At 43.4% G+C, this 23,450-nt stretch overlaps 1 protein-coding gene across 3 annotated transcripts in view; it reads right to left on the minus strand.

Annotated features, from left to right (window-relative positions):
* Positions 1 to 11,857: 11,857 nt before the first annotated feature.
* Positions 11,858 to 23,450, minus strand: part of LOC120931441 (very long-chain acyl-CoA synthetase-like) — a 219,975-nt gene continuing 208,382 nt past the window's right edge. For all 3 annotated transcript variants that reach the window (XM_040342877.1, XM_040342878.1, XM_040342879.1), the window contains one exon: positions 11,858 to 12,592. In XM_040342877.1, the coding sequence (XP_040198811.1) occupies positions 12,416 to 12,592 (177 nt within the window). In that variant the 3' untranslated portion in view covers positions 11,858 to 12,415. The remainder of the gene's footprint in view (positions 12,593 to 23,450) is intronic.

Genomic DNA, 23,450 nt, shown 5'->3' on the forward strand with positions numbered 1-23,450 from the left:
ATTTTTTGCTGTGAAAATGACAATGGTCCCAAAAATGTGTCAAAATTGTCCGAAGTGTCCGCCATAATGTCGCAGTCACGAAAAAAATCGCTGATCGCCGCCAATAGTAGTAAAAAAATAATAATTAATAAAAATGCAAAAAACTATCCCCTATTTTGTAAACGCTATAAATTTTGCGCAAACCAATCGATAAACACTTATTGCGATTTTTTTTACCAAAAATAGGTAGAAGAAGAATACGTATCGGCCTAAACTGAGGAAAAAAAATGTTTTTATATATGTTTTTGGGGGATATTTATTATAGCAAAAAGTAAAATATATTGCATTTTTTTCAAAACTGTCGCTCTATTTTTGTTTATAGCGCAAAAAATAAAAACCGCAGAGGTGATCAAATACCACCAAAAGAAAGCTCTATTTGTGAGGAAAAAAGGACGCCAATTTTGTTTGGGAGCCACGTCGCACGACCGCGCAATTGTTAAAGTGACGCAGTGCCGAATTGTAAAAACGCCTTTGGGCATTTAGCAGCATATTGGTCCGGGGCTTAAGTGGTTAAAGATCACAGGCTCCACCCAATAATTGTCTTAAATGACCACAGGCAATTATCAAAAAAAAAACACATACTGGGTGGTCCATGTGTATGCCACAAATGTTCACACACCTTGTGGTGATAATATGAACATGTATGTACACACATATATATGCACAAATGCCATAAAATCCAAAAAACAAACATTAAATAACAAAAAATGGGAATAACAATCCAGGTAGGTGTACAGAAGAGAGAAAATGCAATGGGGAGAGGCATCCTAATGTAGACTCAAATCCAGATCCCACCTCAGGTTTAACCCCCGAGGCGATCTAGTTTTAATCTAAAAATCCACTGTGTTTCTCTTCCCAGTAGCCTTCTCTCCCTATCACCTCCTCTGGGCGAGTGAGACAACCGTTCTATTCCTCTGAAGCGAAATGGTGAAAGTTTGCCCCGATGACATTCTCTAAAGTGTTGCATTCAAAATATTTCTAGCATTCGGATTATTTGTGTCAGAATAATGTTCCCCTATACGGGTTCTCAAAGAACGTGTTGTACAACCTACATATTGGAGGCTGCATGAAATACAGGTGATCAGGTAAATTACATAGTTTGTGCCACAGTTAATATATTGCTGTATAGGGAATGCTTCTTTTTCCTGTGTTTACACCGTGGCTTTTCAATAAAATTACGATTTTTTAAGAACAGCAACCGGAGTGCGGATCATCTTTCCTACATTACTCTACTCAGCCAGCGACTGGATTGAGCACCCGGGAGCTCTGCTATCTATGTGTTGTATGGGTAGTAGCACTGATTTTTCTGTTTGCAATATGCAGAATTACACCAGACAAACCAGTTTATATGCTACAAAGAAATATCTGCACATAGTAAAAAAAAATCGAATTTAATCCTCTTTCACACCAATTTCCAAACAAGTTTTAAAAAAAAATAATGTTATAACCCCTAAAAATATATAAGGTCAATGCTACTAATGGAAGATAATGCTATTAATATAAGTGAAAAAAGTATTATAATAAAGCAGGAGATTCCAGGACTCTTAGCACAGAAAGTGTTTAGTACCAAACGATCCTAATATAGGTAAAGGAAGAGTTGGGTTTACATAAAGGAGGGTCAAGGTTACAGCAATAACTAGAGGGAGGGAAAGGGCAGGGCATCATTATCTGCTATGAGCGCTGTGTCGATAACCAGCAGCTCCTATCTCGTGAAAATGTTTCAGTGTGCAACATAAAACTTTATAGAGAATCTGTCATATGTAGTGCAATAACTACTTTTTAGAGTATAGTGAAACAATTTAAAAGTATCGTTGACTAGGTTACAGAGCTCTCAACATCTATCTGTACATAAATGCTGGAGATACAGTGATACCTCGGTTCACGAACACAAGAGTTCACAAAAACTTGCTTTGGTTTATGAACACGAGCCGCGGCCATCTTCCCTGCTCTGACACGTTCGTATTGAGAAGAGCAATGCTAGATGAGAGTCTTAAGCCTCGTACACACGATCGGTTAAACAGAGGACAACGGTCTGATGGACCGTTTTCATTGGTCAAAACCGATCGTGTGTGGGCCCCATAGGTTATTTAACCATCGGTTAAAAAAAAGCCAACTTGCTTTAAATTTAACCGATAGATTCCTAACCGATGGGAAAAAAACGATCGTTAGTAGGCACAACCATCGGTTAGGAATCCACGCATGCTCAGAATCAAGTCGACGCATGCTTGGAAGCATTGAACTTCGTTTTTTTCAGCACGTCGTTGTGTTTTACGTCACCGCGTTCTGACACAATCGTATTTTTAACCGATGGTGTGTAGGCGTGACGGACCATCAGTCAGCTTCATCGGTTAACCGATGACAATGGTCCATCAGACCGTTCTCATCGGATGAACTGATCGTGTGTACGAGGCTTTAGGAGAACCAGTCCACTCAGATAGGGGTTTCTGCCCCCTGACTACCATGAGGGTGGGCTCACTTGATTGGGAATAATGGAAAAACAGTTCATATGAATTCTATAACCGTATCACGCCCTCAGATGATCTTTTCCTGCATGCAAAGAGCGGTTTACTGGCCCCTAGATTAGTCATTTAAATTGGGGTTTGGGATTGTTTCAAATAAGGATTAAAGGAGGAGAGATCGTTTTTTTTTTTCCTTTTTAGATGTACACATGAAAGAGGTCAGCTTAATGTAAAAGACCGTATGTAATATATGTTTAAAATCCTTTTTTTTGCACATACTTTTCATAATTTTACTGTATATATATATATAAAACAAAAAAAATTGTTCAGAACGGATTAACCTTATTTACATTGAACCATATGGGAAAATTTGCCTTAGTTCACAACCAATTCGGTTTGCGACCAGAGTCGTTTCACAAATTAAGTTTGTGAACCGAGGTATCACTTTACGCAATTATTCAAGATGGCCACAAACCGTTTGTGTTTGGTATTACATTGTAGCATATATCTAAACACTGGTAAACGTGGCAGAAAATTGTATTTTAATTAGCGCAGCATATTCAAGAGGTTCATCCCCAAAGATGAAGACATACCCTGGAAAAAATGTTTTTCCCATCTGCTGACTTGTTTTTTTTTTCTAGAAATACGATTGCTGTAATCATCTTTAGTAATTGTAGCACTACCCCCGAAGGAGCTGCTGGTTTAGATTTGGGTCTGCCGTTACCTTACTGTCCACCCCAACATTGGTTTCCTTTGCTTCAAACATTTTATTAACAAGTTCCGTTAGAGGGACAGCGGGTTATGCCCTGTACACACGATCAGATATCTGATGGAATCTAATCCGATGGATTTTTTCATCAGATATGCAATGAAGCTGACTTTCATCAGTTTTGCCTACACACCATCGGTCAAAAATGCGACCGTGTCTAAATGCGGTGACGTAAAACACTATGATGTGCTGAGAAAAATGAAGTTCAATGCTTCCGAGCATGCGTCGACTTGATTCTGAGCATGCGTGGATTTTTGACCGATGGACTTCCACACAGAAAATTTTTTTCCCTATCAGTTTTTTATCCATAGGAAAATTTTAAAACATGTTCTATTTTTTTTCACCGATGGAAAACAAACTGATGGGGCCCACACACGATCTGTTTGTCCGATGAAAACGGTCTATCGGTCCATTTTCATCAGACAAACCGATCATGTGTACAGGGCTTTAGGAAAGATTCAGGTACCTTGCTTTGCGGATCGCTGGTATAATCTTGGATCCGGAGGGCAACTGTCCCACACTGGATTCCGCAGCTACCAGATAGGTCTCTCTTACTGGCCAAGCAGCCAGTGCGAAGCTTGCTCAGCAGTCTCTGCCACAGATTTGATGAATACTGTCGAGTCGTTACACAGTCCTCTGCCACAGGATCATGTAGCTACACAAACACTTTGCAAAGTTCCAAAAAAGATTACACAGCTCACGGTCCTAGGATCTTTCAGCCAAGCCGGCCGCACTGTGAGGTACATTGGTCAGGTCGCATCCTCTAATTGAAACCTCAATTATTCGGCTCCTTCCTGCAGTGAAGACAGCACAGGACCATCCCTGGACCAGTAGGTCTCCAGAAACCTCTGGGCCTACTTCAGTAGCGGTGCCTCGGGCCAGCAGGCCCCAAGACCAAACGGTTGCTAATACATCCCTGAGGCCAGGAGGGCCACCAGGTCAGGATCAGAAGACCCAGCCAGAATGGCGTCTGTCCTTAAGTACCCCTCCCCAGAATGCACAGCATGCCACTGACCTGTTTCTGGGCAAGAGGCACCCAATACACCCAGCCCATTGAAATTCCAACCTTGACCTCTGATGAGAGCGACACCCACAGCCAGGTGGAAGATGCACAACACAGCAGAGTTGGAACAGAGACCCATAATTTGGCATGAAAATCTGAGCTAAACTACGCTCAGTTAATTTACAAAATAGCGCCTACTCAACAGGAGCAGGGCGCTACATAATAATTTGTCTTTGTTGTCTGTTACTAAATGGTGAATGACAGCCAAAGAGATCTTCCATAGTACTGTACTGGCATCAATGAAGAGTTATGTCATTCTCCCGAGGCTGGTTTCCCCCACGACTTCTGCATTCTGGATGCATTTCTGCTTGCGTGTGTAGCACCCTCTAGTGATGCTAGCGCCAGGTTTTGTTTGAGTGTAGTTTAATCTGTGCAGGTTTGGCTGCGTGTTTTTTTGGGTCAGGGTAGATTGACTCAGGGAGGCTGGATGACTCACAGACAGCATTTCTAATACCTCCCCCTACTTCTGGAAACTAGCAGAAGATTCCAGAAGAATGGTAGTGGAGGGGAAGACGAGCTGCCTGACTTTTTTTGTTTGTCAATGCCCCCTGTGAAAACAAGGTGTTCTATTCATAGCTTGATACCTGTTGTTGCCACAGTGATAAACTGCATGATATGGAACTTCAATCGAGTGAGACAACCAAGGACAATGTGGTCCCACAGACACGCAGAGATCGTGTCAATACAGTCTTTACAAGGGAATACTCACAGGTTTTGGACAGCACAGCCTGTGAAGTGGAGTTTAACAAATTACTTCCCCATATGAAATCAGAGCTTGAACCAGTATTTGGGTGAACAAATGATTCCAAGAGGATTACGAATTAAGATCCCCACTACAGTCTATTCTGGGACTTTTGTACAGGAATGGAATGCCATCTTGTCTAACTGCTCGTTTGAACTGATGAGACCTAAGCCTCGTACACACGATCAGTCCATCCGATGAGAACGGTCTGAAGGACTGTTGTCTTAGATTAACCGATGAAGCTGACTGATGGTCCATCGTGCCTACACACCATCGGTTAAAAAAACGATTGTGTCAGAACGCGGTGACGTAAAACACAACGACGTGCTGAAAAAAACGAAGTTCAATGCTTCCAAGTATGCGTCGACTTGATTCTGAGCATGCGTGGATTTTTAACCGATGGTTGTGCGTACTAACGATCGTTTTTTTCCCATCGGTTAGGAATCCATAGGTTAAATTTAAAGCAAGTTGGCTTTTTTTTAACCGATGGTTAAATAACCTATGGGGCCCACACACGATCAGTTTGGACCGATGAAAACGGTCCATCAGACCGTTGTCCTCTGGTTAACCTATCGTGTGTACGAGGCCTTAGGCTGCTTTCACACTGGGGGGGGGGGGGGGGGGTGTCCTTTGCGGTAAAGTGCCACTAATTTTAGTGGCGCTTTATCACTTTTAACCCCCACTTGTGGCCAAGGAAAGGGCTTAAAGTGTCCGAAAAGCACTGCTGCCAAAGCGCTTTGCAGGGGCAGTTCAGGAGTGGTGTATACAGTGCTCCTGCACTGCCCCAAAGATGCTGCTTGCAGGACTTTTTTTCCCCGTCCTGCAAGCGCACTGCCCCAGTGTGAAAGCACTCAGGCTTTCATACTGTGGCTGCAGAAGAGGCAGTTTACAGGCGCTAAAAAAAAACTGTAAAACGCCTCAGTGTGAAAGTAGCCTATTGTCCGGTATGAACAGGATTGTTTTGACAAAATGAACTCAAAGATCAAAGAGAAGCAGTAAACAAGTTTACACATTTACCCACATTCACTGAGTCATGTTTACACTGTGGCTTTTCAATAAAATTACGATTTTTTAAGAGCAACAACCAGAGTGTGGATCATCTTTCCTACATCATTCTGCATATAGCTGTACCAATTTGAAATAATAAAAAAAAAAAGAATTAGGTAAGAGGTTACAGAAAAAATATTTGATGTTTTAATTTTAGAGAATACATTTTTTTTTTTTTTTAAACATTTATGTTAAGTTATGTTACATTATATGCCTGAATAAATAGGCAGTATTTTGCTGACCATGTTGGACTTGCATTCAACAACAAAAATGTAATCCAGTCCCCCTGTAATTTCTGCAGAGCTGATGTACCCAGGGTTCGGAATCTGGTAAGAGACCTTGATACCTTCAAAAAATACACACATACAGAAATTACCTAACGAGCCCAAGTAGCATGTTTCAGGCTTTTTTAAACATAGCTTTTCAAGTTTGTTCAACATGGTTTGTATTTTATAGAAAATAAATTATAATTTAACTCATGCCAATTTTTTTTGCAAAAATGTCTTCTTTAGAAGATAAAGGGCCGGATTCAGATACTTTGGAGTATCTTTAGGCAGGGCTAACGTATCTCAGATATTTTACGCCGCCGTAAATTAGGGCGCAAGTTCTGTATTCAGAAAGAACTTGCGCCCTTAGTTACAGTGGCGTAACGTATGTTGTCCGGCGTAAGCCCGCCTAATTCAAATGGGGATGATGTGGGCGTGTTTTATGTATATTAACTGTGACCCCGCGTATTTGACATTTTTTACAAACGGCGCATGCGGCGTTCGTGAAAAAATCCCAGTGCGCATGCTTTAAAATTACGCCGCAAATCTTCAATGCTTTAGACGTGAACATAACTTACGTACAGCCCTATTCGCGAACGACTTACGCAAACAACGTAAAATTTTCAAAACTCGACGCGGGAACGACGTCCATACTCAACATTGGCTACGCCTCATATAGCAGGGGTAACTTTACGCCGGAAAAAGCCTAACGTAAACGACGTAAAAAATGCGCCGGCCTGACTTACGATTCGGAATCTGCGTATCTAGCTCATTTGCATATTCCTTGCGTAAATATACGGAAGCGCCACCTAGCGGCCAGCGTAAATATGCAGCCTAAGATACGACGGTTTAAGACACTTACGCCGGTCGGATCTTAGGGAAATCTATGCGTAACTGATTCTATGAAATCAGTCGCATAGATACGACGCCGCACACTCAGAGATACGACGGCATATCTCCTTTCTGAATCCGGGCCAAAGTGTGCACAGTGCACAGGATGATGTTTTACCCAAAGCACCCCTTACACTACCCCTCCCATTATTATAACACGAACACCAATTGCCAAATCCTGCAATTCCAACCTTAATGCTAAATTCCCAGTCATGCTAACACTAATACTCCCTGTAACATTAAAGTGTTTGTTACCCCTGCATTTCATATCCTTTTAAAAACTGACCACACTAAGAAGGAGAGCACATCGGAGTCAGTTCTCTAGCTATACTGGGAACTCAGTGTGCTCTCTTTCAATGACCAGACCGGTCCTGACATGCCCTCCCTGAACAGCCTTTCACTGGGAAGCTCAGTGTGCTGTTGCTTTTCCTTCCCCCAGCTTTTATGCAGCTGAGAACAGAGGAAATGCGATCAAGAGAAAAAAAGGGAAAAAAAAAGTATTTTTTTAATATTTTTTTCAATCTGTACACAAATGTTTTGCCTTTCCATTTTAAAAGGAATGGGTTGTTTTACAAGGTGATCATTTACAATCACTTTAAATCTAACATAGGGCTTGTTCACACAAAATACTGGCGCTCACTAAAGCGGTAATGCGCGTTAATAGTTGTGGCTTATAAGCGTTTATTGAGCATTTTAAAAAGCTCCCCCAAACGCCCTATGCGCGCTTGCGGCACGTTAAAACCGCACCACAAACACAGATTATTAACTGTATAGTACTACCCCACTGTATCTGCGCCACAACGGCATGCCGGCGTGGTTGCAGCGCATTACTATAGACTTGAATGGAAGGAGCTGAAGTGCTTCCACTCCTTTCAAACTCGACATGAAGCTTAAATTTTGAAGCAAAGCGATGCCAACGTTTTGATAATGTGAACAGCCCTGTGTGCTTTCCATAGTATCATTTGCATAGGCATTTGAGGGGCATTAAAAACACCCCTCAAACACCTGCTTTCAATGCTAGTGTGAACTAGGCCTTACTCTGCCTGTAACACTAATCCCAACACTAACCCCTTTAGTAACCCCCAAATCTAGCACTAACCCTCCCTGTAATGCTAACCCCAACAGGCCAACACTAGTCATTTGTGTAACTCCAAATCTAACACCAACCCTTCATGCAACACCAACGCCTTGTCTGCATACTCACCGCACCTTCCCTATCACTACTGATGTGTTTTTAACATTAAGAAACATAGAAAGTGTTTAATTTGGGGTACTAATCAAGAACAACTGGATCTTTAAATAAGGATTTGGTTTATTTGCAAATAAGGATAGACTTGGAAGATAAACCACTTTCCTTGGCAGGTCCGACCAAATCACATCCTTGAGGCTTGTTCAAAAATAATAAAAGTTTAACATTGTCCTCCATTCCTTTCATGAGACTGAAGTCCTCCAGAGGTGGTGAAATTAAATGAGATCAGAATAAATGTATCCTACTTCCAGCAGGATGGCAGCACTAGACAAGTGTGAGCTCACTTATACCCTGGGAAGTATTGAAATAGTGTTCATTTTAATTTTGTGCAAACAACTACATCAGCCAGTAGATGGCAGTTTTTTTTTAAGTTTGTAGCTGCATCTATGGTACTGTATACTCTTTTGTCTATTCTTTGACATTTTTGGTTTCCTGTCTGCAGTTAAGCAGCAAAGCCCATGTGAACTGTGCACTGTCTGTTCTGTAGGGCTATATTTAGAATTTCTAACAGGAAGTTATACCGTATTATTTACTAAAAGTTCAGTGTGACTAGTTGTAAAGAGAACCTGCAATGCTGATGTAATGAGGTCTGAAATGATGAAGAACAAGAAGTTAATAGAAGTAAAGACCGAGCCATGCTAAGTTATGTTTAGATCTGTGCCCACTCATATGTATGCAGGGTTGTGTTTCTTGTTTCTTGATAGATTTCTTGCTAATGGATACAACAGAATGGAACAGTGATAGCAGGTGGGCTCAGGGCCGGATTTCCCACAAGGCCACCGAAGCCAGGCCTCGGGGCGGCAGTGGGTGAAGGGGTGACGCTCTTTACTCTTTGCGTTCCCTGTCTGCTCGCTGATTTTTGCTTGCAGAGTGGGCCTTTCGTTTCACGGGAAGCATTGCGGTTGTCTTGGAAACATACAGCCCCACCCCCTGTCACTCTCACGGGAAGGATCCCAGCAATAAACTGGCCTCTGGACAGGTGCGGCAGTGCAGGTATCGGGAAGGGGCGGGACTGCGCGGCAGTGCGGGCTGCTCAATGTCGGTTGGCTGGGATCAAGATGACGGCAGCGGGGGGGCAGAGACGAGCTGCTGGGTGAGTGTGTGTCCAGCCTGTCATCGATGACAGCGGAGATCGGACCGTGTGGTGCTGCCTGCTAGAGATCCACCTATATACACTACAGCCCCACATATCATCCTACACATCACTCCTCTATAGAGTACTGCATACACCTGTACAGTGTTCCCGATCATCCCCCATGGAGTGCTGTGACATCTATACATTCTATATGTGACAGAGCTATATAATACCTCCGATCATCCCACTATCCCCCTATATACATTCCTGTGTCATCCCATACATTGTATGGTCTATACAGGACATCACAGGATACTTTCTATCATCTCCTATAGAGTACTGCATGTTATACTTCCCACTATCCTCTATATATATTTCTATATATATTACTATACATTCTATTTTCTATCACCCCACATTACTCCGTTATACTTCCCACTATCCTATATATATATATATATATATAAATATATATATAAATATATTTATTTATAGAGAGAGCTCTGGGTGATCTATACACTGTCCTGAATAACTCTTCCTTTACTACAATTACTCTGTATAATACTTCCCTTTATCCTGTGTGATCCTATACATTACTACTATACTAGAAAAATACTTTTTGATTTCACCTGTACAATGTTGTATGATACTGAACATTACTCTATAATAATACTCACCATTAACTTTAGATTGTTCCATATGTGAAGGACCCAGCCTTGGGTTGGGGGTGGCGGTGAAGGACCCGGCCTTGGGGCGGCAAAGGGAGTAAATCAGGGCCTGGGTGGGCTACAAATCAGTGAATGCAGAACAATGGGTAAAATAAGAGAAGGTATTGTGTTTTCATCAACAGACTTACTCACAGGTGAAACTGAAAAGATGGGGCTTAAAGAATAAAGGAAAAATAAAAATCACTGGACCAGCTCATGTAAAAATGTTAGCTTTATTTCAGAATGTACACCATTCTAAGACACTTACATATACAACCTACCAAAAGATTATAAAATGTATTTCATAGCAAGCCGGAATCATTTGAGAACCAAATATGTGGTTTAACATTGAAGGTTTTGGGCCCAGTCACACTTGTGCATTGTGGCATTGTGCACTAAAAGGCTCCAGAGTAAATACGTTATCACAATACATGGAAATGCATCTTATGTTCAGTGCATTGTGGTGCCATTCATTGTGAAATGCACCTCAACAGAGTATAAAGTATATCTTAAAGCACAAGTCAACACAGCGCACCAAAATAATATACTGTTAGTTGTGGTGAGCTGCATTGCTACAATGACTACCCATCGTAGCAATGCGGCTCAGCTCACCACAATTAACAGTATATTATTTTAAAAAGAAACACTTTTTTTTATAAATCTTTTTATTTGATTTCTTAATAGACAAACCGACAAAACAAAACATAAGACAGCATACACATTAAACCTAAAATATATTAATACAATTTATTTGATATAATTTCAAATCACATTGCATATCAACTATCAATTAAAAAAATAAGAATTCAAAATGGAAACTAGATTTCTAGGCTTAAATCTAAGCCATCCCATTTGTCCACCTTGCCTAATATATAGAGGAGAGAAAGAGGAAAAAAAAAAAAAAAAGGAGGAAGTAAACATTGATCCCTTCTATCCCTATTGGCCCTTTTGTTGAGAAAAAACATTCTCCTCTGGGTGATCTATGTACATTACAACAATTAAAAAAAAAAAACTTTGTTGCAGATTCCTACCTTTTGTTATTCTCAAGAAATCACTATGTTTGTCTGTGTCCATATGGTAAGTGAATCTAAAATGGGAGTGGTTTCCAAATTTTAAACCAGCTGCTGCACTTACAGGGCTTCAACGATGAAAATTGCAGGGTCTGCATCCTGTTAGATGCGATTTCCTATTAGGAGTATTCTTACCAAAAATGTAATTTTGTTGCAGGGGATGCCTGATATTTGATTTGTATATTAGACCCCTTTCACACTGGGGCGGGAGCGACATTGGCGGCTTTACTGGCGTTTTTGCAGAGGTATTTTGCGGAGGGCACTTTTAACCTCCACTAGCGGCCAAAAAATGGTTAAAACCACCCGCCATTCATTTCGATGGGCAGGAGCAGTGGAGGAGCGGTGTACACACAGCTCCTTCACCGCTCCAAAGATGCTGCTTGCAGGAGTTATTTTAACATGCTCGTAGGAGACCATGCTAAATGGACTGTAGTGAGTTTCTGCAAAAAAAGCACCAAAAAGCACATAAGTGTGAACCAGGCCTTAGTATGCAAATATTTATAGTACTGAAAATTACACCTACAGCAGGTACTTCACATAGCTCATAGATTTGGCTGTTGGCTCCTAGATTGTCAGGTCCTAAATAAATTTCTATATATTCTGTACACACACACATAGAATTTTAAAGCCATGTCAATTATAGCAAAACTTTGGGCTCCATCTATCCCATTCCACACCTCCTACACACCATCCCTGCCTCTTTTATTCACCTATATCTGCAGTCACATGACACTCTTATCCTTATCTTCTTTAAGTGTCCATGTCAATGACTACGTGATGTAGACACTTTGTATTAGCTGTCCAGTGGTGGGGTCCTCTCAGGACCATGATGAGGAGTGACATCAGCAAACTGGCTGCAGTGGGTCCCCGGGCACCCGAAAGATGTGCAGGCAAGGGATCAGGACTGCAGACTTAAGTGAGTATTTCTTGCTTTACAAGGTAGGAAAAATAAAATGTGCAGGGTGTATTGAAGGGGGTGGGAAGGGGTTTGATATTTGCCCAGAGATGGGAACGTAACCATTATAGGGTACCATCACATTACAGTTTAAATTTTTTCTCCAAAATGGCTTGATAAATATTGTTATTCATTGGTACGTAAGATTTAACCTTTTCATCCAAGAAATACAGAGGATCTTTTATTACGACAGGGTTGAAGCCTTCCTTCACCAGTTCTAATTTATTAAGTTTATAGGTGCCAGTCACTTCCATGGAATCCTGAATAAAATAAACAAGTAAATCAGTGAAAATGTTTGCTTTTAGTCTCATGGTCACAATTCTATTCATTTTGTGTTGAACTAAAGGCAAAACTTTTTATTTGTGTCTGTGTTGCTGCTGGAGAGTTCCCTTAGTTTCCTTTTTGGAAAAATATTTTTAGCAGGACAGGTTTTGAGGATATCGGTAAAAACCTGGCACCTGAACCCCTTTTTGCAATACATTTTGAAAATTCCCAGGATACATACCCTAAAACCAAGTGTCTCTACTGCAGTTATGTCACAAGTCTGGATCCCACCCCGTTGGTGACAGTGGGTGGTTCTTGCTCCTATCTAGACTGGTGTGCATGTTATGATGTGTGATGTCATGGTCTATATCGTAAGCTTTTCATTGTGAGCCCAGGCTGCTTGATAGTGCACTCTATTGGGGTGTGTCATTGACAGGATGGAATCACAGGAACAGGAAGAATGCACTCTATTGGGGCGTGTCATTGACAGCCTGGAATCCCAGGAACAGGAAGAATGCACTCTATGGGTGTGTGTTATTGACAGCCTGGAATCACAGGAACAGGAAGAATGCACTCTATGGGGATGTGTCTTTGATAGCCTTGAATCACGGGAAGAATGCACTCTATGGGGATGTGTTTTTGACACGCTTCCTGATGACGTAATTTACGAAACGTACGTCGAGGCGCAATCTGGTCACGCACAGTATCGCTACTTCTGCATCCTGTTCAGCTGGTTTCTGAACGTGGAACGTACGCCGAACTAGACAGCAGCGGAGGTCATCTCTCCTACACTGATACACGCTCACAGCCTCAGTGCCTGGATTTATTACTATTACAGTAAGGAGCCACTTGGCAGCTTTTGTTTTTAATCCATTTTAATAAAAAGTATTACACTATTGCGGTCCTCTCTTTCATCCCATATATCCCATGATATACTGTTGGAAAACGGTTGTGTGATCGAGAATCCGTGGTGCTGCGAGATACATTACACATTGTGTAAACAGGCTCTATTTGACTTCTTTTTAATTAAAGGGTCAACTACTATTGGTAAGGTGCCATCCTTTACTTGATCACGTCGGGTGAACTGCTATACTTAGTTGGTGAAGGTGGACTCTTTATCTTGAATATCAGAATATTCATCTCCATCACGCAATTTGTCTATATTCACAATTAACCACTAAGGCAACTTTTTGGATACATAGTGGTGGACTCATTGGAACTTTTGCACAATTTTGCATTCTGCATGTATATTTTTTTCACTTCATTTTGGATTTATGTATGGACTTTATATGCTCTATTATTGTTAGAGGTTTACACATATGGTTATCTATCCAATTAACAACATTATATTAGTTATTTATTTCTCACTAGTTCACATTTCTATGAACAGCGCCCCATACCCTCCAATTTCACTTCTTAATTCAGGTCACTGATTTTTTTTGGGGAGCAGCTTTAATTAATGGTTTAAACACCTTTGCTAATAACTTATATTTTGCACTTTACCTTATTTATATTCTAAATATCTACTTTACCTGTGGCGCGAGATTCACCCAATTACCATATGTGTTTTTGACAGCCTAGAATCACAGAAACAGGAAGAGTGCACTCTATGGGGATGTGTCTTTGATAGCCTGAAATCACAGGAACAGGAAGAATGCACTCTATGGGGATGTGTTTTTGACAGCCTGGAATCCCAGGAACAGAAAGAATGCACTCTATGGGGATGTTTCTTTGATAGCCTTAAATCACAGGAAGAATGCACTCGATGGGGATGCGTCTTTGATAGCCTGGAATCACAGGAAGAATGCACTCTATGGGGATGTGTTTTTGACAGCCTAGAACAGGAAGATTGCACTCTATGGGGGTGTGTCATTGACAGCCTGGAATCACAGAAACAGGAAGAGTGCATTCTACGGGGATGTGTCTTTTATAGCCTGGAATTACAGGAACCCGAAGAATGCACTCTATGGGGATGTGTTTTTGACAGCCTGGAATCACAGGAACAGGAAAAATGCACTCTATGGGGGGGTGGTTGTTATTGACAGCATGGAATCACAGGAACAGGAAGAATGCACTCTATGGGGGGGGTGTTATTGACAGCCTGGAATCACAGGAACAGAAAAAATGCACTCTATGGGGATGTTTCTTTGATAGCCTTGAATCACAGGAAGAATGCACTCAATGGGGATGCGTCTTTGATAGCCTGGAATCACAGGAAGAATGTGCACTCTATGGGGATGTGTTTTTGACAGCCTGGAATCACAGGAACAGGACAATTGCACTCACTGGGGGTGTGTCATTGACAGCCTGGAATCACAGAAACAGGAAGAGTGCACTCTACGGGGATGTGTCTTTTATAGCCTGGAATTACAGGAACCCGAAGAATGCACTCTATGGGGATGTGTTTTTGACTGCCTGGAATCATAGGAACAGGACAATTGCACTCACTGGGGGTGTGTCATTGACAGCCTGGAATCACAGAAACAGGAAGAGTGCACTGTACGGGGATGTGTCTTTGAAAGCCTGGAATCACAGGAACCCGAAGAATGCACTCTATGGGGATGTGTTTTTGACAGCCTGGAATCACAGGAACAGGAAAAATGCACTCTATGGGGGTGTGTTATTGACAGCCTGAAATCACAGGAACAGAAAGAATGCACTCTATGGGGATGTTTCTTTGATAGCCTTAAATCACAGGAAGAATGCACTCTATGGGGATGCGTCTTTGATAGCCTGGAATCACAGGAAGAATGCACAATATGGGGGTGTGGTTTTGACAGCCTGGAATCCCAGGAACAGGAAGAATGCACTCTATGGGGGTGTGTCACTGACAGCCTGGAATCACAGGAACAGGAAGATTGCACTCTATGACGATGTGTCTTTGATAGCCCGGAATCACAGGAAGAATGCACTCTATGGGGACGCGTCTTTTATAGCCTGGAATCCCAGGAAGAATACACTCTATGGGGATGTGTTTTTGACAGCCTGGAATCACAGGAACAGGAAGATTGCACTCACTGGGGGTGTGTCATTGACAGCCTGGAATCACAGAAACAGGAAGAGTGCACTCCGGGTGTGTGGGGGTGTCTTTGACAGCCTGGAATTACAAGAACAGGAAAAGTGCACTCTACGGGGATGTGTCTTTGATAGCCTGGAATCACAAGAACAGGAAGAATGCACTGTATTGGGGGGGGCGGTTGTCATTGACAGCCTGGAATCTCAGGAACAGGTAGAATGCACTCTATGGGGATGTGTTTTTGACAGCCTGGAATCACAGGAACAGGTAGAATGCACTCTATGGGGATGTGTTTTTGATAGCCTGGAATGATAGGAACAGGAAGAATGCACTCTATGGGGGGTGTAGTTTTGACAGCCTGCAATCACGGGAATGGGAAAAATGCACTCTATGGGGGGGTGTCATTGATAGCCTGGAATCACAGGAACAGGAAGAATTCACTCTATGGGGGTGTGGTTTTGACAGCCTGGAATCAGGAACAGGTAGAATGCACTCTATGGGGATGTGCTTTTGACAGCCTGGAATCACAGGAACAGGAAAATGCACTCTTCGGATGGGGGGGGGGGGGTTGTTGTGTCATTGACAGCCTAGAATCACAGGAACAGGAAGAATGCACTCTATGGGGGGTGTCATTGACAGCCTGGAATCACAACAGGAAGAATCCATTCTATGAGGGTGTGTCATTGACAGCCTGGAATCACGGGAACAGAAAGAATGCATTCTATGGAGGTGTGTCATTGACAGCCTGGAATCACGGGAACAGAAAGAATGCATTCTATGGGGGTGTGTCATTGACAGCCTGGAATCACGGGAACAGAAAGAATGCATTCTATGGGGGTGTGTCATTGACAGCCTGGAATCACAGGAACAGGAAGAATGCACTCCATGGGGGGGGGGGGGGGGGGGGGGTTGACAGTCTGGTATCACAGGAACTCTATGGGGGGGTGTTTTTGACAGCCTGGATTCACAGGAAGAATGCACTCTACACAGGTGTGTCATTGACAGCCTGGAATCACAGGAACATGCCTCCTAACTTTCTGAGATGGAAATGAGGGACACCAATTAGCAAAAGTATGTAGGCATAGGACACACCTCTGCCATGCCAGGAGAATTGTACAAACAAATATTAGTTAAAACACACAAGTGCTTTTTTACCACTGCTTTTCCTTTATATTCACTTTCGGAATTTACAAATGCACCAATTTACAAATGACTATAATATTTGTTATAATATAATATGTTACTAATATTTATATCTCATTGTTATCCTTGAGGACAGAATCATTAAAAAAAATTAAAACGGATATTCTTCCCCACATGACAACAGCAGCCAGACCAATAATAGCTCGTAAAGGGAGAGAAATTAAAAGCCCTACAAAAACAGAATGGATATGTGAAATGAACAAAATAAAATATATGGAAAATCAGATAAGAGAAGAAGGATATTTAAGGAATCAAATGCCAGGAAAATGGGAAAAAATGTATGAATTTCCGGCCTCGACAAATATGAGAACAGGTAAGCCCCCTTATGGTGATATTAAACGAAAGAGGGAATGGAGAGACATTTAAAAAAAAAATGTTTTTCTTTGTGTGTGACTGATATGACAGGATATGAATGGGAATGATAGAGGGTAAGAATAAGTTAGTGCGAATATAGTATTTTTTAATTTTTATTTATGATACAGAAGCGAATAGATATTAATCAAGGCTCTCTATATTTTTATTATAATATACCTAACAAGAATGAATAAATATGTATAGTAATAAACCTTGTATAATTTTAAACATTTTGTATAAACGAATAAAAATAAATTGAAAACAAATGCACCAATTTAGAAACTGGATGAAATGTTTAGCACTGGGAAACACTTTTTGATAGGTAAGTAGTGCATTTTATATACAGTACAATTATATAGATAAGACCAAAATAAGAAACAAATGAGGAGGACAGAGGGATTTTGTTCCAAATGAGGGACATTCCCTCAAAACCAGGGGCCAGTTGGGAGCTATGCAGGAAGTGGGTTGAATGTCATTGGGTGTAATTCAGCCCAGAAAAGGACTGGTTCTGGAGGACAGAGCAGGACTTGAAGGGCAGTGCTGAGCATAGAAATGGTGAGTTGTGCTTTGATATCTTTTATTTTGTCCACAGATGGGAGGAGAAGTGGCATATAAAAACTGGATTTCTACTTTAAAAGTTATGTGTGATCCATTCAGTGGTTCTTTGGTTAGCCCTCTCTGCTTGCAGTACTGAATCATTAGTTCAAATTATGGCAGAGCCGCAGAAGTATGTTCTCCCTATGCTCGTTTCCTCCTACACTTCAAAGACATGCTGGTAGGTCAACGCCAGTCCAAACTGCCCATTGTATGAGCGAGTGTGTATGTACAGTATGTATATGAGTTAGGGACCTTTGATTATGGGCTCCTTGAAGTTGTGCCTGATGTGAATAAATGTATATGTTAATGGTAAGCACATATAGAAGACCATGCAGCTTTTATGTAACCTAAAAGACCCCTAGCTGTTTGGTAACCCTAGTGGCTATAGCTGCTGGCAATGATCTCATGTGAAAATCTGACATGCCTGTTGTACCCAAGTCAATTGATGGATTGACTTGGGTGAAATCAGCCTGCCTATAGATGTTTTGAATCTCGGACGGTCCCTGCGGAACTGGGCGAGACTCTAACCATCTATGGCTGGCCTAATTTTGCTGGGAAAAAAATCTCCACTGGGTGTACAATGCAAAGATTAAAAAAAAACTGTGTTGCAGATTCTTACCTGTTTCTGTTCCTTAAAAAAATGCTGTTTTTTTTAACCATGTATTTTGCATACTGATACTGAATGGGAGGATCTGATTTATTAAAAGGAGCACTAAAAGGATTTTTTATTTTTTTTGTAAAATAACAAACATGTTATACTTGCCTCCACTGTGCAGCTCGTTTTGCACAGAGTGGCCCCGATCCTGGTCTTCTGGGGTCCCTCGGCGGCTGTCTCGGCTCACCCCTGCAAGAACTATCCACCTTCATGCGTGCTTTCTCGCATGGTGGTAAGTTCTTGCGGGCACGCTCCCGTGATACAGCCGGCGGCTATAGCCACTCTCTGAATCACTCGGCCGGCAGAAGACTGCGGGGGGGGGGGGGACTTTAGATTCTGATCACCTATGCAATCGGAGCATAAGTGGGAGCGGGTACCTGTCAAAATCGGGTACCCCCCCCCAAAAGTCCCATTACTGGAAAAGGAGGGGGTGTGGCCTCGACCGGCATGTGAGAAGCAGCTTCCTCACAGAGCTCCCGTGTGGTATCCTGAAGTAATCTTGCTCCCGGCTTCTTTGCCCTGTCTAACGGCCACAGACCGACTCCAGAACCTAAGGGGGACCCAACGGAGGTACCTGTGCAGGCGGAACTCATAAGATGGGGCTGCGGGGAAAGAAGAGGGCCAGCGCTCAGAAATCCAACATGGCACCGCCGCGTGAACTCGGCAGCACGGCACTGAGAAGTTCAAGGACATAGTGAGTAAGCCCCCGAAAACCCCTAAGAGCACCAGTGGTGACCCTAAGGACATAAGGTACTATGCTCAGAAACTGGCAGGGTCCTTGAACATGGCAGACTCTGCAGAGGAGAGGGGGCGCCTGCAGGGGAGCTATCTGCACAGGGGGACGTAGAGGAAGACTCTCCTGACCACGCAGCTGCTGACAGCATGGCAGAGGAGCAGGATGAGGACAGTGGGGATGAGGAACCTGCTCAGCCCACACTAGCTGAGATCCTGAGAGCTGTTAACAAATGCACTGCCTCAGTGAATACCTTGCAAGCTTATTTTGATTTTCTGACAGAAAGAGTCTCCCTGAGAAGACAAGACCTACAAAAGATCAGAGAGAGAACCACAGCTGCAGAAAGCAGGATTAGTGATATGGCGGATAAGCTCCCCCCTCTGATGAGAGACACTAAGCAAAATGCTAGAATGGTCGTAGAAGTCGATCAACGAGCTGATGACCTCGAGAACAGGATGAAGCTCAACAGTGTCCGCATAGTCGGTCTCCCGGAGAAAACGGAGGGTAGGGACCCCACGGAGTACGTTGAGAAGTGGCTGCTGGAGGTATTTGGGAAGAAGGTGTTTACGGCCCTTTACACGGTGGAGAGGGCTCACAGGGTTCCCATGCGGCCCCTTCCCCCGGGGCGTCCCCCGCGACCCATCTTGGTGCGCATGTTACATTATAGAGACAGAGAGATTATTCTTTGTCTGGCCAGAGAAAAACAGAATGCGCAGTTTAATGGAGCCCGTATCTCCTTTTATCCTGATTTTTCATCTGATGTGCAGAAACGCTGTGCCCGATTCACAGAAGTCAAGAAAAGGTTGCAGAAGTTGCAAGCGCCCCATGCAATGTTATACCCGGCACGCCTCCGCATTACTGCGAGGGGCCAAGCTCACTTCTTTGAACACGCTGCAGATGCATCGGCCTGGTTGGATGCAAATGAGCATGCCTTTCGCCCACCGAGGAGGGAGGCGGTTGAAGAGGACTGACCTAGTCTGGGTCCCTGAGTGTGCCAGGCTTTTTTGAAGGACTGAAGGGCTGCCTCATCTGTTCACATTGTTTTGCAACAACTCACAGTTTGGCCGGGAGCACAAGTCGATTTTTTGTTTGCTCTCTGTCCCCCCACGGAGAGAGGGTGCAAAGTAAGGCAATGTTGCACATGAGCTTAATGTGCTACGAGTTGTTCATAGTTGCCTCCCGACTGGCGGTTGTGATGCCAGCAGGAGATGGGACCGGTTGTCCCAGTGTCCTTTCAGATGTTCGATCCCTTTTACTCTGTTTACTCCTGTGGGCCCTTGGTGCACTGACAGTACCTGAGGCACTAGATCGCCGGCTGGCGATCTCTTTCAAGACCGCACCTTCAGGGATTGCTCACGTTAAAGTTGGAGTGTTATTGCGCCCTGAGGTTCTAACAGTTTGGAGTTTCTTCTACAGTACAGTACAAGACTTACAGCACCTTCACGTTCTGTCTCTATTGGCGTTGCCTCATCTGCGGACTGCCCACCGGGGGGTTGGAGGAGGGGGAGTGGTATATGCTAATTTGGAATGTATTATCCTTTCCATGCAGGATTTTGTATCTATTATGGCAGGAGGGCTGAATGTACTTAATGTGGTGTCCTGGAATGTTAGGGGGCTTGGTGACCCTCTCAAACACACAATGGTCCCCACGTCCTTGAAGAAATACCTTCCAGCCATATGTGCGTTGCAGGAGACTTATCTCACCCCTGATACAGTGTCATGTCTTAACTTTCGGTGGGTGGGCAAGGCCTATGACTCCACTCACACCTTTTCCAGAGGGGCGAGTGTTTTGATACATGGGTCCCTGGATTACCAGGAATTTGATAGTGTGGTGGATACTGAGGGCCGTTATGTTATATTGCATTGCCGCTTGTTTTCCCTGAAATGTATATTTGCCTTTGTATGTATCCCGCCTCCATACAGTCATCAGGTTCTACGGGCGGTCCTGGACTTTCATTTGGGACATCCGGAGGTACCTTTGTACATTGTGGGTGACTTCAACTGCTTTCTGGACACGCAGCTGGACAAACATCCCTCAGTTTCGTCGGGGCGCGGTGCCGGTCGCACGGCCCTGAGGAAACTGGTTGAGGAGGTGGGGTGGGTGGATTTGTGGAGGAGTAGAAACCCGGGGTTTTCATGTTTTTCCAAAACACATATGTCTTTATCACGTATTGACTTGTGCCTGTATTCGATCGCTGCGCAGCAACGGAGATATCATATGCAATACGAGGTATTTCAGATCATGCCCCGTTGATTCTGGTGTTGGAGGTTTCCCCTCCTTCGTCACTGCTTAGAGCCCCATGGAATCTAAATGCCTTTTGGCTTAATCTTTTGCCAGACCCAGCCAGGATAGCACAGAAAATTGCTCACTTCTGGGGGGACCAGGCAGACTACCCCGATGCTGGGGAGGCTTGGGAGACTTTTAAGGCCTTTTTACGGGTGTTGTTCATTACGGAGATTAATGCATTTAAGAGACAGCCGGGAGCGCATAGGGAGGGGGTGGAGAGACTGGTGCTTGACTTGGAGGCTAAGTTTGTCTCTGATCCCACTGAAGACCATAGGGATGCATGGGTTTCTGCTCAGGATGCCCTGAGTAGAATAACCTTTTCCGCAGCTGAGCGAAAAAGTTTTTTTAGCAGGCTGGCCTTCTATGAGGAGGGTGAGCATACTGGACACCTATTAGCAAGGATTTCCCGAGCTCAACAGACATCCCGATCCATTGGTGCACTACGAGCACCAGATGGAAAACTTACTAACTCCCCGGACGACATTATGACGATCCTTAGTTCATACTACTGTGACCTCTACCGTTCCCGGCAGGATTACACTGGTAACTCCCTTTGGGAATATGTTGACGGTATCGAAATCCCTACTCTGACTGACGCTGCTCGATGACACTTGGATGCTCCTCTGACAGTTGAGGAGCTTCAGGTGGCTACCGGCATGTTCCCCAACTCTAAGGCACCAGGGGAGGATGGAGTGCCGATTGAGGTGTATAAGAAATATGGGGAACAATTACTGCCTAGGTTGTTAGCTGTGTTTAATGGGGCCAAATCAGCTGGGTGCCTGCCTCCTATGTCCAAAGCCATAATAGTTTTACTATTGAAACCTGGAAAAGACCCCTTAGACCCGGGGTCATATAGGCCGATGTCCCTTCTGCAGTCGGACGTGAAAATACTGGCCAAAGTTCTTGCCCTGCAGCTGAATACTGCTATCTCGACCATAATACACTTAAATCAGGCGGGGTTCATGCCTCAAAAGTCCACAGCTATTAATTTACGCAGATTATTTGTCAACATTCAGTCCGTATCTGATAACATGGGATAACACTGACTGTCTTTGAAATTGCCCCAGCCCCTGTTTAAATCCAATCTGGGGACAAAACTGGGGACAGACTTGGCCCGGGGACAGTGTCCTCAATCTGAGGACTGTCCCCTGACCGGGGATGTCTGGTCACCCTAGCTTAGAGGCGCTGAGATTCGCTAAGTCCAGCAAGCTATTCTCAACGTACAATTTAATGCAAAAACTCTGGAACAAGGCTAGAACTTTACAACAAGTAGAGGGTTTTACTAGGCATAGCCCCATTTGGGGGAATAAAAGATACTTGGAGTTGGACAAACTGCAATATGGTATGAGATGGCAACCTTACGGGATTAAGTATATGACGCAAATTTTTAGAGGCGGTAAGTTACACCTGTTTTCAGAATTACAGGCTGATTTTCAGCTTCTTGCCTCTATGCTGTTTTATTATCTCCAACTCCAACATGCAGTAAAGGCCCAAGCGGACGATGATAGCTGGACTCAAAGTCCTACGCCTATTTTTAATTACATGAGAGAAATTACTTTGTTTAAAGGCTTCATTTCCTGCAACTGCTTCTCAGTAGGTCACTCGCTGACAACACAGCCGGTATCATTTCGAAGTGGGAGAGGGATATTGGAGCATTTGAGGAGGACCAGTGGGAAGAGGCTATGTCAGCAATTCCCCTGTGCTCTCTTAATGTAGCTCAAAGGCTGTCTCAGTTGTACATATTCTTACGTGTGCATTATACCCCGGCTAGACTGGTAAGCATGGGGGTTCGAGAGGATCCTTCCTGTACTAGATGCATGAGGGACCATGGTGATCTGATCCACATGTTGTGGCGGTGTCCCAAACTGCATCTTTACTGGTCGGAAGTCTTGGATACGATTAATACTGTTTTTCAGGTGCAGCTTACTGCACACCCTAAACTGCTTGTTGGGAATTATTGCTGACATCCCGGAGGAGGATCCCATTAGGTTGGGTATAGCGAGAGCCCT

This window comes from Rana temporaria, chromosome 3, assembly GCF_905171775.1.
Source record: "Rana temporaria chromosome 3, aRanTem1.1, whole genome shotgun sequence".
Taxonomy (NCBI): Eukaryota; Metazoa; Chordata; class Amphibia; order Anura; family Ranidae; genus Rana; species Rana temporaria.